Source organism: Calypte anna, chromosome 1, assembly GCF_003957555.1.
Source record: "Calypte anna isolate BGI_N300 chromosome 1, bCalAnn1_v1.p, whole genome shotgun sequence".
NCBI classification, from domain to species: Eukaryota; Metazoa; Chordata; class Aves; order Apodiformes; family Trochilidae; genus Calypte; species Calypte anna.
In genome coordinates this window covers 41,757,068-41,771,292 of record NC_044244.1, presented here as the reverse complement: position 1 = coordinate 41,771,292, position 14,225 = coordinate 41,757,068, and the positions used below count along the sequence as shown (strand labels likewise).

The 14,225-nt window shown below is 41.8% G+C and overlaps 1 protein-coding gene across 8 annotated transcripts in view; it reads left to right on the top strand.

Moving 5' to 3' along the window:
* PPFIBP1 (PPFIA binding protein 1) overlaps positions 1 to 14,225 on the top strand; it is a 113,678-nt gene that overhangs the window by 48,597 nt on the left and 50,856 nt on the right. For all 8 annotated transcript variants that reach the window (XM_030469417.1, XM_030469438.1, XM_030469478.1 and 5 more), the window contains one exon: positions 12,857 to 13,016. In XM_030469417.1, the coding sequence (XP_030325277.1) occupies positions 12,953 to 13,016 (64 nt within the window). In that variant the 5' untranslated portion in view covers positions 12,857 to 12,952. The remainder of the gene's footprint in view (positions 1 to 12,856; positions 13,017 to 14,225) is intronic.

Genomic DNA, 14,225 nt, shown 5'->3' with positions numbered 1-14,225 from the left:
CTCTTCTTCAGGCTGAACAGCCCCAGCTCTCTCAGCCTCTCCTCATAGGGTCTGTTGCAGTGGCTGCTCTTGAAAGTTTATCCTGGAGAAGTTCTTGTGTTGTAACATCAAAGCAGCCAGAGCTTTCTTGTAGCCTTGTTTTTCAGAATTGGCCAGAAACCCGCTAGTAACAGTGTTATTTCAGTCACAGTATTTCAGTACTTGCAGAAGTGTGATAAGCCCCCAGTGAGCACACTGCTGTTGGTTGATGCATAGTAATTCATCTGCAAAGTATCAACAAGACCTGAACCTTTACAAAGTAAAATGCCATGGTAACTGTATCTTGCCAGCAAAACCCTGAAGTATGAATCCACCTACATCAGTGGCAGAGTTTTGTGCTGTAAGGAGGGTACCTACCATGGGGGATTTGTAGTGCTGCTGGAGGGGGTGGGTGCAGCAGTGGATGGACCTTTCCGTGAGCAGATCAGTGCACTTGTGAGCTGGAGGTGCCCCTGTTACTGCTGACTGAAGAGCCCACCTGGCATAGCTGCTTAAATGCCTCTGATGAAGGCTGGTACTGTACAGCAATAAATAAATAAGCTATCCTTGAAAGAGGAGCTGTACTACGACAGGAGTCCTGCATGAAGATGTATGATGATTTACATCCTGACTAAGCAATGTTTCTTTTCCTGAACAGGGCTGAAGTTGTAGGTCTATTGTATATGTGAAGTAAACATTCTTGCCAGTTTTGGGTTTACTTTTCCCTTTTCATGCAGCAGGATCATCACAGTTGGGGTCTTGGCATCATCAGTGTCATCTGCAATCCCAGACTTGGCTGTCTCAGTGCTTTCTTTCTGTTCAAAAAAGTAAGATCCTTCTCTAGGGGAGGCTACCATCCTAACTTTAGCCAAGGAAACAAAATCTGCAGTGCTTCAGAGCTAAATATATCCCCCAGAAACACTCCCTCCAGTGGATGGCTCAGTACGTGAAAAATAGCCTCAACAAAGGGAAATACAGGGACAATAATTTAAAAAGAATTATTTCTACAGATCTATTACATACGAAGCAAGAACCAGCCTTTTTAAACTTCTTTGGTGCTTGAGAACAAGAGAGACTTCTATCCAGGTAACTCATGGACCTCTATGTATACCATGAGAGATTTGGCCCCAGATGTTCACATGGTTGCTGAGAAAGCTACTTGTTCATGGTAATAATGAGAAAATGTTGTTATTTCTTTACTTATGGTTCAGCTGATAGTTTTCTTGCAAGGTAATAGACAGTGAGGATGACTTCTGGGACCTTCTTTTCTTAGCTGGGCCAGTGAAGTTCTTGGTCAAGGCACAAAAACCTGGTCATGTTTCAGTACGTTTTGCCAGCTATCCCCCTCCCCTTTCACTGGTAGCATTGGCAGTATTTTGGGAGTCAGTTTGAGTTCCCTCCCTTGTCTCCAAAGAAAACATTTGAAGATTATCAGCTCACTTTGACAGTCCAGTGGGCCTGGTTTCTCCCATGAGCAGCCTCTCTGTTCCCATGACTTCGATGGACTGGGCACTTCCACTGATCTACCTTGATGACAGCAAGACTGTTTGCATCCTACAAGTTAAACCTGTGCTGTTCATCCAGACCAGGATCTTCAGCTCCGGGTGGGACTGGTTCTGTACCACGTTTCTATTTAACCTTTGATATCTGAACACTTTCTTGATCATCTAGTGTAGCGAAAATCTACACACAATTATACTTCTCTGCTAGACTGAGTTTTATCTCTCACCCAAAAACTGGAAAAGTGTGAAGCACTTTTTATGTCTGCTTGTTTTAGCATCAGATGTCCGATTTGATTTGTATGTAAGTAAGAAAACTTTGAAGTGTTGTGGAAATACAAAGAGAAAATACTTCAAAGCAATGCAACACTGAAAATATATCTGATCCCTCCAAGGGTTTTGAAGTTTTATCTTGGGATTATATATTTAGAGGAGGGTCATTAATTCATCCAAAACATTATGAGTGTTGCCAGTCAGCATGCAATGAACTATTCTATACCAGTTTTGGTTTCATGTTGTGGCAGTGATCTTTCACTCATCTGCCTATGTTGCCCATATCCATGACACAGTAAGAAGTTAACATCATCTCTGACAGAGAGAAACCAGAGTGTGATGCTGCTATAGCATGAGACTTGGTCAGGACTATTACCTCATACCCAGGAGAGATTCTTGGGTACAGCCAAATAAAATCACAGTGTGTTAAGCTCCCAAAACTTCTGATTTACATTGGACATTGCTGGAGAAGAGCTCTGGAGGTCCCTGGGAGGCAACAGGGTGGTGAATTACACATTTCTAATAAATACCTTGAACCTTGGAAGAGTTCAGGTGTTGGATCTGAGCCTCTTAGGGTTGGGCACCCACTCCTGTAAAAACATGTCCAACTGTGCTGGCAGAGGGGTGCTGTTGTGTTTCCTTTTGGCAAACAAGGATTCTGGCATCAACGTTTTTAATTGCAGGAATTATACTAGCAGTTCCCAGAGCTCAAGTGTGGCTGGGTAGGTGTGCAGAAGGAGCTAATTAGATGTGTATAAATCATGGCCTAGGCAAAACTTCAAATCCTGGATGTATTGTTCCATCCTTGCTATCTTCTGTTACACCGTGGCTTCAGAAAGTTAGAAAACTATGAAGTTACACAGGAAACAAACTTTTCCTCATGCATCTGTGAAACGTCACAGCACTGGGGTTACTTATGGCCTTTTTATGCTATAAAAACAACTTTTAATTAAAATAGTATTAAAATACTTGTACTGATTTTGAAGCTTTAATTACATCTGTAGGTTGAGGGAAGGGAAACAGTTAATAAGCCTAAGCTGTTTTTTTTCTTTATTGCAGACTTAAAAAACCTAAAAAAGTCAAGTGATCCTGTTTCCCCATTCATATCCCTTCTATGTCTTACTATATTACATGTCAAATAAGGGGCTTCCTGTGTTCAGACTTTCAGGATATTCTCAGATCACACCAAACTTCCTTCAACAATCTTGTGGTTCAAGAGTATTTTTTTTCTTTCTAACTAAGATCCGAGTGGAATTACATCTCTAAGATCTTGAGCTTTGGGAGAAACAAGATATTGCAAGGTTTATGGTGTAAAACTGGCTTTCCAGCAGTCTACAAACCTGACTGGCATATCAGAATTATAGACTGGCATAAACATGTTGCAGATACTTGCTAATGAGAGGGGCAGTTCAGCTCATGCACAGGACAGTATTTGTAAAATATACTATGATATAAAAATATGCTATTGTAATTGTTGCATGATTAAACTCATCTTGTTGATGGGTGGGCTATTTCCCCCTCCTGCATGTGCACAGGGACTTAGCCACAGGATGGAGAGTGGATGCTCCATTCCATCCCTAGGTCTTTTTTTCTTGAGAAAAAGCAGAAAGGAGTAATTTTTTTTCTCTGCCACCTCCTTTCATTCCAGTTGTCTCCTCTCCATGCTACAGAACAAAGGGAAGACAGTAAGGTCAGAACCAGGTTTGCTTCGTGCTTTGTTTCTGTAGAGAGCCCAGCTCTGGTTTGATGGTTACCTTCTGCCTCCCTCCCTCTTGCTGCTGAAAACCCTCCCATCCTTTAGTATCAGCCATACCCGTGTAGCCCTCCTGCCTGCCCCAGGATGCTTCCCGTTCCCTTAGCACTGACATATTTCTCTTGTGAGCTCCACTAAGCCTCAGGCACAGCTCAGCTCCTGCTCCACTGAGGATTTTAGCCTTGGGTGATACTAGAGGGCAAGGGGAACCTGAGCATGAAAACATCTTCCTGCAGGGGATGGTGTGGAGGTCACTCTAACAGCAGGAGAAGAGGTTGCAGTGGGTCAGAGATAACACCTCTTCCCTGAAGGAACCAGCAGTAGTAGTGGGCAGCAAGAGAACCGGTTTCTGTGTCCTAGCTGCAAAGTTCCCTTTGTGCTGAGATGAGGGGATGGCCCAAGGGTAGGCAGGACACAGAGCTCCCCAGCTGAGCAACACTGGGTGTTAGGCAGTGGCACAAACAGCGTATGGGTCCTTAAATCGGAGTTTTGTAATAGAGTTTTTTGAGGGGTTTCGTTGGCTTGCTACTCACCAGTGCAGCATTGAGAAGAGAGGGACTCTACCCGTGAGCTGAAACCGTGTGGCTTCTGTCCTTCATTTCTTGGCACTGAAACTTTGGTGCTGAAAAAGCAAGACAAAAATCAACAGCGCTCTGCACCTCGGCTGGAAAAAAAAGAATAAAAAAAGCTTTGCTTACTTCAGCGTTACTGAAATGCCCAGTTATCAGACTTGGGGATATGTTGTCCTAGAGGCTGTATTCTGGGAAGGGATGTGTTGGACTGAAGCCTGTCCAGAGAAAGTTTGGGACAGGCAGTGTTGGGCAAAAGCTACAGCTGTGAGTGCCTCTTCTGCAGCCTGGGTTGGAATTGAGTGGCATTGGAGCCGGGGCAGTGAATGCAGGCTGTGTCCTGGAGGAAGGCAGGGATGGCCCCATGGGAAGTGGGAGGAGCATCCTGGTGGCACCGCACTTCCTGGGCAAGAGGCATCTCCTTGTTCTGCATCTGGGTAGGGCACTGGGGCTGAGTGTGTGGCAGCTGTCAAAACACAGGGGTGAGTGTGTTCACCTTTACTTTCTCGCTGATGTTAACAAACATGCAAGCTTCAGGATGTGTTTTGTACATGAACTACTTGAGCTTCTTCAAAGCTGAGAACTTAATTAAAAATTTCAAGTCTGAGTTTTGAAAGACACAGAACCTACATCTGGTATTCCAAGAATATCAAAGGTAGAAGGTCTGTTTTTAATAGTGATGAAAGTCACATGCTGCCTAAAGCAGGTTTTCCTGGTGTAGACTCTCTCAGATTCGTGGGTGTCCTGTCTAAACAAAAGCTGTTGGCAAAGCCCCAGCACAACCTGTTGGCAAAGAGCTTTAGTTTAGGAGGAAAGAAAATGCAAAGATCTGAATGTTTTTGAGGTGATCAAGACAAGCCCCCCTATATTTTTCTCTTTAAAATTCAATCCTTTCCTATTAAATGAGAAAAACAAGAAAGACCTCAACCATGTTGAATTTTGCCCTAATTTTTAAATTGCCAAGAAGAAAAGGCAAGTCATGCTGTACCATGCCCTCTGATGAGGGTTGTTGTTATATCAGTGGTGCAAGGGTTATGCTGCCAACCTCAAGTTCTCAGATATTGTGAGTCTTTAAAAAAATGAAGTATCCTCACACACACGTCATATACTTAAGATATCACACTCATTTTTTACATATTCCCTCTGGAAAATAAATCTTTAAACAACAAAATTGGAGGCAGACAGAAGGTAAGGATCTAATGCTAGGAGTTCAGATGAAAGTTTTCCCCATATAACAATTGATGCTGTTGTTTTACAAAGTATTGTTTTCCATTGTTCTTTGCAGGAAGGAGTTAGGTGTATGAAAATACTGTTCAAGGCAGATGTATTTTATTTATATTTTGGGTTTTTGGTGGTAAGCACCCTCAACTTTTGCTTTGTGTGGTTTCTAGATCTAGAAACTCTTAGAAGTAAAGGTCCAAAGTCCAAAGCTGAATTCTTTAAAATTTGAAATTCTGTGAAATTGTTCTTTAGATACAGCCTATTACAAGAAAGCAGCATGAGCTATGAAATCTCAACCTAAACATGGACCTGTGCTCAGGATTTGATGGTTCTTAAGACATTTTGAAGAGCTACCTTTTGGATTCTTACCCAACAGTGCCCCTTTTGTTTCATAGCCTGTGTGACCACATTATGTCAGTAACATGTTGATGGGGAATGTGAGGCATTTCCCTGCTTGCATTAGCAGTCTGGGAGTGAGGAATTAATATCTCAGTTGTTTTTCTAATCAGTGGGCACAAGCAAAATGTGATAAAATGACAAATTGATTTCTCAGACTCTCTAAGGTGAGTAGTTGAAAGCATTTACTAAATAGGCAACCAGTAAACCATGAATGGTCTGAAGTGAAGTTTATGTGTTGGGTGGTTTTTGCAAGCTGCCATTTGGCCTTGGATTGCTTGTGCTTTAAGGGTGAAAGTGAGTCTGGGGAGTGTTTGCAGGCAGGGATTTGCATTACACAGCTGCTTTGCAGGTAAGGTGCTGTTGCTCTGGCTGCCCCTGTGTCATCCAGTGGTCATGGAGCTTGCATGTGCAAAACAAAACAATATAGCCTGTCACCTGCTCTGTTTTTTTAGAATCCTTTCAGAAAAAAAGAAAAAAAAAAAAAAGAGAAGGAAAAGAAAAGAAAAAAAGAAAAAGAAAAAAAGAGAGAGAGAAGGAAAAGAAAAAAAAAAAAGAAAAAAAAAAGAGAACAGTTGAAGAACAGAGTAGCAGAGATAAACAACCAGAATTATTTCAGTACTGCAGGCCAAAGAAAATGGTTTGTTTTGTAATTGGATATGAATCTGAGCCATAAACCTTGACTCAGAGACTTTGGGTGTTTATATAAGCAGTTTGCTGTGTATACCTCTCTGTCAAAGCACTGAAGGATGCTTATCCTGCCAAAGCTTAGTTTTTGCATCACAGCTTACATGCTTAACAATTTTTAAGACAACTCCCACAACAGGGCTTAGCTGCTTGGTAACAGGAGTTGCTTTGTAATTTGAGGTAAGTTTTCCCCAGGTATAAACAGTTGTATCTTGGAGAGACTTGTGTACTTTATACTCTTAAAATACTTCCAAGTCTTTTGTATGGCTTGATACTTTTTATCTCAAGACATTTCTTACATACTGTGGGATAGGCTTCCAGCCTCAGTGTGCTTCCATTCATCTTTATCAGTTAAAGGAAATAAATAATGCTTCTTGTAGAATAAAGAAATAATGAAATTAGGGAAACAAAGAAAAGATCTAGAGTTAGGGAACAAAGGGACATTTGTTGCTTTTTTGTAGTCCTGCATAAAATGAGACCAGCATTGCTTTGATGTTGCTGACTGGAGTTCAGCAAATTCAATAAGATATTTATTTATATACATAAAAATAAATAGACATTATCAGTATAAGTAAGCCCTTGCCAGCATTTGTGGGTGTTTTTTTTTTTCAATTCATAATGCTGTTTATCCTCTTTACATGGTTGAGTGCTGAGCTCTTGAGCCTGTCCCCACAGAGACACAGAGCTCCTCATAGCTGTCCTCCCAGAGTGGATGACTTGCACATGGATGGAGCAGCCAGAGGACATGCCTGGTCCCACCGGTTGGTCCTCTGTGCTTTGGCCTGGATGTAAAGGCTGGAAGAGAGGAGGAGCTTCCAAGGAGGCATCCCCATGCCTGGGAGGGACACCAGCAGAGGCATCTGTCCCCACATGGTGGCCATGGCCTCTCCTCAAGGGGCAACATCAGAACTGGGCAGCTCACAGTGTGTTTGGGACCCAACAAGTTTCCTGTCCTTGCCTCATGCTATTTCTCTGTTACTCCCATTGAGATATTTTCATCATTTCCTAGTTCAACTGCTTGAATTTCGTTTGTTCTTCTCCCGCAAAACACCAGAGCAAGTTATTAAACAAGAATCCATTTTCTTTTTTAGTTTCTTCTTTCAGGCCTAGAAGTTATGGAATGGTGTCTTCTGAGTATTAAATGACATGTTTAATGACTCCTAGTGTAAATTACCTGAATTTATAAAGTGTTAAAATGCTACTGACTGGAGGCACTTAGTTGAGTGATCTTGATAACATCCTGTGAGAAACTGTGCCAGAGATCTAGACTGAACTCATTTGAAGACCATTTTATTTGTGATCTAAATGTATTTTGCAAGTAACTCTCTGTGCTTGTGTTTCTCTTCTGGCCAGCCAGAAAAAGCACAAATAGATGTGATAATGTGCCTGAAATTACATTTATCTTCATGAAACAGAGGTTTGTCTTTTAAAATTAATTGCTAAGGATGTGAAGCAAGAGTGCTTCAGTGATGTGAAGCAAGAGACAAATCCAGAAGGTTCTTCAGACCTCTCACCAAGAGTGCAGACCTTAAATTTTAACAGCAAATTTAAGGTTTTCTGCTGTGGAATAAGATCTCTCCCTCCCACTTCCTTGTAAGAAATTACTGCAGTTTGTTGGCTTTTTCATTGTATTTTTGTGGTAACAAAATGGGGTGACAGCATGCTCTTGGGGGTCCTTTTTTTTTGCTCTCTACAGCTCTCAGAAATAAGCCCTAATTGAGGTTTTTCATGCCTGTGTATCAGAATTTCCTGATTTAAGGAGTGTTATGTAGGAATGGGAGAGCTGGGAAACTCAAGTCGTCCATCTTATTGCATCATATCATAAAAATAATCCATAGCTGATGTTTTCTTTCCAAACACTGAGCATTTGCAGAGCATGTGCACAAAGAGTAAGGTGAGTGGGACAAATGGCCAGACCCTGTCCTTCCCTAGAGAGGTTGCACATAGGGCACTCTGTGTCCTTTTGGCCTTCAGACCTGCTAGCAGACAGATTATTCTCCTCTAGTTTTTAATGCATGGTGTGTTTTGCAGGTGGATGTCCAGAATGAGAACACCTCAAAATAATTACAAAAAAAAAAAAAAAGGCTTGACAATGTTCCCCCTAGATGCCTGTCTGTGTGTTGTTTGACCTAGGAAAGAGAGAGCCTCTGGGTGGGGAAATCTGTGATTTCCTACATATGTAAGATATTCAAGCACTTAAAAAAGAAGTCTGCCATTGTAATTAAATATCAGATGAAATCCATATTCAGGCAGCTTTCCTGATTGCATCCAGCAGACTGCAGTTCCCATTCACAAAGCTTTTTTGCTTTTTTTCTAGCTTTGCGTGGATTTATTTACAGGGCAGTGTTTTGTTTTCTCTGTAAGCTGTTTGGAATACGTCTTCACTAGCACTGTAGCCAGAGGGTTTGTATGTCATTCAAAAATAAAAATAAAAAATCTCCACCTACTGAAAAGTGAACAGCATAGCCCTAGCAACCGGCTGGTGTGCTCGAACCAGAGAAGAGGACATTAAAACAAGTAAGACTTAATATCATCATCTCTGTAACAGCCAGGGATGTGGTAGAAATGCCAGATTAATCATAACTGATAGTGAAGGTAGGCTACGCTTGTATATTTTTTATTTTTTTTTTTAATTGGTGGATGGTAAATACAGCCTTGATGATGCAGTGCTTGTTCTTGCCAGCATGAGCAAGGTATTCAGCTGGGAGCTCTTGAAGGGGGATCTGCTTCTGTAAAAACACTGACCCCACCCCATTTTGCACTGATGGTGTATGTATGGAAGGAATGAGAAAGGTAAGTCATCATTTTCTTGGAAAGTAAGGGAAAACTTATGTTAAATGGTCTCTCAGACAGGGTAATGTCAGTATGTTCTTCCCAAGTGTGTTCTCAGTGGCATTATGCCCAGGGTGGTTTTCATGAGACTGCCTCCCCATGTCTTGTGTGCACCTTGGTTTCTCATTCATCTGTTGTGTCATAGATCCATCTCTGTTAAAATGCTGATTTTCTTTTTTCTTTTGTGAATGAAAGGAATTTAAACTGCTTGACACTATCTGAAATGTTAGCTGTTCCTTATTTTCCTAAAGAGCTCACTGCACTTCTTCAGGTTTTATTTTTATGGGTGTTACTTGACTGTGTGGTTTTCCTTAGTCACTGACAACAACAACAACAAAAAAACCCAACCTAAAGCCTTGAGTTTTCTCTTACATTTTTTTTCTATTATACCAAAGCCATAAAAAGAAAAATGAAGGAAGTAACATATTTATTGGGAAAAGTCTGCTATGTTAGTGGTCAGCCCAGGCTCCTCTCAAAGTTTGGGAAGCCGGAGGCAGCCTCAGTGCCCTTCAGCAGGCAAAGGAATTAATACAATGGTTTTTCAGTATTGCCTCTTTCCTCTGGTCCACAAAGGCTGCATATTTATGACTTCTAATAATTTGTGCTTCTCTGACTCCCTCTGCAGCAGTCCCTTCCATCCCCTTCCTCCTTCAGTTTCTTGTCTTTTTTTTGTGTTGTGCAGTTTGGTTCTGTGGTCTGTTCTTCTATGAGGTCTTTGATTTCCTCTCTGCCCATCTGTTCCCCATGTGCCAGTGATGATGTGCAAAGAATAAAAGTGATTCTCTGCCCTTACTAGGGAAGGATGCCTGCAATAGTATTTCTCTATCACAGCAGTTTTACTTCCTGATTACTGGATGTGATGCACTGTCCTGGGAAGGAGGCTACAGCAGGAAGTGCTGTTGCAGGCTAATTTTCATTGACCACTTCTAGGACTAAATAACTGGGGAAATGGGACTTCCTTGCATCATCTCCAGCTGTTCAGCTTGGGGGCTTTTTGTTATTTTTATTTCACCTCTCCTAGTCTCTCAGCTGTAGGCTTGGTCAGGCTGCTAACAGATGCTCCATGGTGAAAGGGGTTTTGGAGATCAGTGTATTTACATGATCTTGCTTCACTAAATTTTATCTTAAAATTTCTCACTGCTGCTCTCAGCAGTACATCTGCTTTTACAGTACCAGTGGAGGAAACACAGGGCAGGCTGAGGTCTCTCCTTCCTTGGAGGTAGGGCCTGATAACAGTGGGATAAATGCTGATGGATGCTGTTGATACCTCCATTTGCTGCTGCTCCCTTCAGTAAAGCTGTCCTTCAGATTTTTGATAACCATAAACAAACTCCTTGTTTAGGAAAAGCAAGGGATGCTTTTTTTGGAAATGTCAGGAAAAACAGCACACAGATGAGATGCATGGATAGTGATTTTTAAAAATTATTATTAAAACCATGGCTTTATTATGCAAATATAAATTAGCAGTTCCTTGTCCCCCATTAATGTCTCTCATAGACAGAAGGTGAGGAACAAGGGATGCACTGTGAACAAATGTAATTAGGGAGCACTTTGTTCCTTAGTACATTTTTAGCCTGCACCTTGGCTTTGCCTAGGTGGCCTGTATTTAATGTTTAATGCCTGACTGTGAGCTGTGCTGAGCTTGATGATGGCTGAGGTGGGAAGGCACCTCTGGAAGGTCTCCAGCCCACTTCCTGTCCAAAGCAAGGTTGCCCAGGGCAGGCTGCATTGAGCACTCAATGCATTTAAGAATGGAGACCACAAAAGTGCAACTCTTTACAGTTCTTGCCACTGTCATAGTAAAAACATTTTTCCCCTTCAGCTTTTTAAATGCTTAACGGGAATTTCCTTTGTTTTAATGTGTGCTCGCTGCATCTGCACCGCTTAGGAGAGTCTGGGTCCATCTTTACTCACTCCATCAGGTGTTTATGCATGTTGGGAAGACTGTGGGCACTGCCTACTCCCCAGCATGAGCTGGTTGTCTGGGTTTGTGGGTGCTTTTTGCCATTGGTCCTTTTCCACTTAGAGCTGAGAGGAATCCACGTTTTTGCCCAGGGCAGCAGCAGCCCTGGAGCTTCTCTGTGCTCTTTGCCTTCAGAGGGAAATACAGCGAAGATGCCCTGCTTTAAGTTTACTATTTACATTGTCTTTAAATTCCTTCTTGAAGGTTTGAAGTTTTAATTTATGATGCTACTGCATTCTTTTAAGATTTGCAACATCTTAACTTACAGGTGTTTTGACTTTTTAAAATTCTCTTGGCTTTTCTGGTTCTGGTAACTAAGCATTAAAGCAAAGCATTTGCCAAAAGTGCAGTAGTCTTCCCGTTATTCTTCAAAAGTTACCTTTGAGTCTGGATCTACTATAAGTACTAAAAGTTTTGATGTGTAAGATGAAATGTGTTGGTGTTTTAAGGATAGTATTTCAGCAAAGCTACCTGTCAGCCTTTAAGAAGAGCTGCCTCCCACCTGGGTCAAACCAATAAGGTGACTTGTAGGAGGGAAAACTCAGTTTATTCTTTTGTTTTGGTGTGGGTTTTTAGTAGACTCTTTCCCAGGACTTATGCCAGAGAAACTGTGAATTACTTTATTGATTGCTTATGTTGGGGCAAATGTCAGCAGCGGTGCAGCATAATACAAAAAACAAACGGCAGGGTATGCAAAAGGTTAAATCAAGCTTTCCTTCCTGATGTTTGTTTTGGTTTTTTGTTTTTTTTTTTTAGCTTTGTTCCCTAACTGTATTTATAGCAGAAGTAGTCTTGTGTGTTGTAGATTAAAGCCACAATGATCTGGGCTATTTCAGTGGCTTATATGTCCCTTGTGCTGGGGTGGAGGCACTGGGTACTCCTCTGACCAGTGCAGCTCCACTTCACCGAAGTACCTAAGCATGTTTAACTTGTAGCCCACTGGGGTTTGGGGTCTGCTAGTTCACTTGCCCAGGCAGCACACAGAGCAGGTTTGCTTTCCAGGCTCTGCTAGAAATACTCCTCTGGGGACCACTTTTGGCTTTCAAGAATTTGAGGGTAAGATCAGATTGCACTGTTACGTTGTAAATCTCTGCTAAGCTTAGAGCAGTGGGTTTTTTGAGAAATAGTCTGTGCATGCATTCTGTGCCCAGTGAGTCCTGGACATTTGAGATATCCTGCCTATAGGCAAGTGACTGCAAGCCCAAGACTTCTGGATTGTCAGACATCCAAAAATCTTAGGCAAATGGTCAGACTCCTCTTTTTCTGTACTAGAATATTCTTGTGGAGAAAAAATACAGCGGATAGACACATGCTTTATTTCGGAATTGTAGCTTCTTTTTAGCAATAGAAGGCCTATGTTTCCTATGTGAGCTTCCCTGAAGTGCCATATGGGACTTCTGATGTGCTCTATGGGATGTCCTATGGAGGCATGGATCAGTGGGCAAAGCAGGCCACAGACTGACCAACCATAGGAACGGGATCATTAAGTTGGTGCTTTGATTCTTTGATGCCAGTTCATGCCTGGTGTTGAACAGCTCCAAGTCTTGTGGTCAGCAAAGGGCCCCTCCCCAGTCTACCTGCTGGTCTGGTGACAGTGGTGTCTGAATTCAGGGAACTTGCAGTAAAATTAAATTCTCTCTTGCAGGCTGAATTGCAGGCTTGAGAATCTGGATCCAACCCACACTGTCGGTGTTTCCTTGCTCCTTATGGTGTAGCTGGATTGTTCCTGAGAAAAGAGAAGATGATGAGTGATGCAAGTGACATGCTTGCTGCAGCTCTGGAGCAGATGGATGGCATTATTGCAGGTAAAGACTTGGGGCAGCTGGTTCATTAGGCTGCTTCAGTCCTCCTTTCTCATACCTTGATGGCAGTTTCAGGCTTAGTAGGGAATGTGCTGGCAATGGTGTTTGATATCTTCCATTATAGCTTAACAATTACAAATAAATGGAGTGGAGGGATTGGAGTGACTCTCACACACAGGCATGGATGAATGGGTTGTAGTTGTTCTCCTAGCCTCCATCAAAATGCTGCTCAAAGTGGCTGAGTGATGCAGTTCATAGTGCACACAGCACCAGGAAAGCCAGGGACAAGGCATATTTCAAACCAGGCTGAGCGTGTTTAAAGAGCTGCTGCAAGGCAGGAAGAATAAGTTTGCCTAATATTGGGTACTCTGAACTTCTCTTAGCTCTGTGGAGTTAAAACATGAGCTGAATTTTTCTTTTTTTTCGAAATTGAAATGGTCTGCATCCAAACATATGGTTTGGACTTCCCTTGAACGTTTAAGTTTTTTCTAAGTACCTGTAAATTCTAAGTGGACCGAAGAGAGGCATCACTAAGTCTACAACCTCTGTTTTTAATTTGCATGTACTAAGCTAGAAAATGGTACAAGTCACGACACAGAGCAGTAAAGCAGCAAGAAGTTAATAGTTTAATCCTATTCCAGAAGAGCTATGCAAACAGCTACTAAGACTGAAAAAAAATATCCTGCAAGGATAGCAACACAGCTATAAAGTCTTTAATAGTTCCAGTCAAAATAATTTCCCTTGGGGGAAAAAATCATCATACAGTGTGTACTTGTTTGACCAATGACTTTTCTCTGCAGTTTTCTTAAAGGTATAAAGGATACATAGCAGGAACACATGTAAGGTGGATTTGGTTGGCTCATAATGATCTCTAAAAATATATGTAAGCTGTGACTTGAGTAATTTCCATAAGTAGATACTGGTATTTGGATCTACTCATGTATCTGTGTTTCCAAGAGCCTAAGTTGGTTATGGCAGGATGAGGTTTAATATAAAATAAAATTATATGTTGGGGTGTTTAAGTCACCACAGACTTCATTTAAATTACAGACCATAGAATCATAGAATGTGTTAGGTTGGAAGGGACCTTTAAAGGTCATCAGGTCCCAACCCCCTTGCAGTGAGCAGGGACATCTTTAGCTCAGGTTGCTTAGAGCCCTGTTAGGCCTGACCTTGAATGTCTCCAGGGATGGGGCCACCACCACCTCTCTG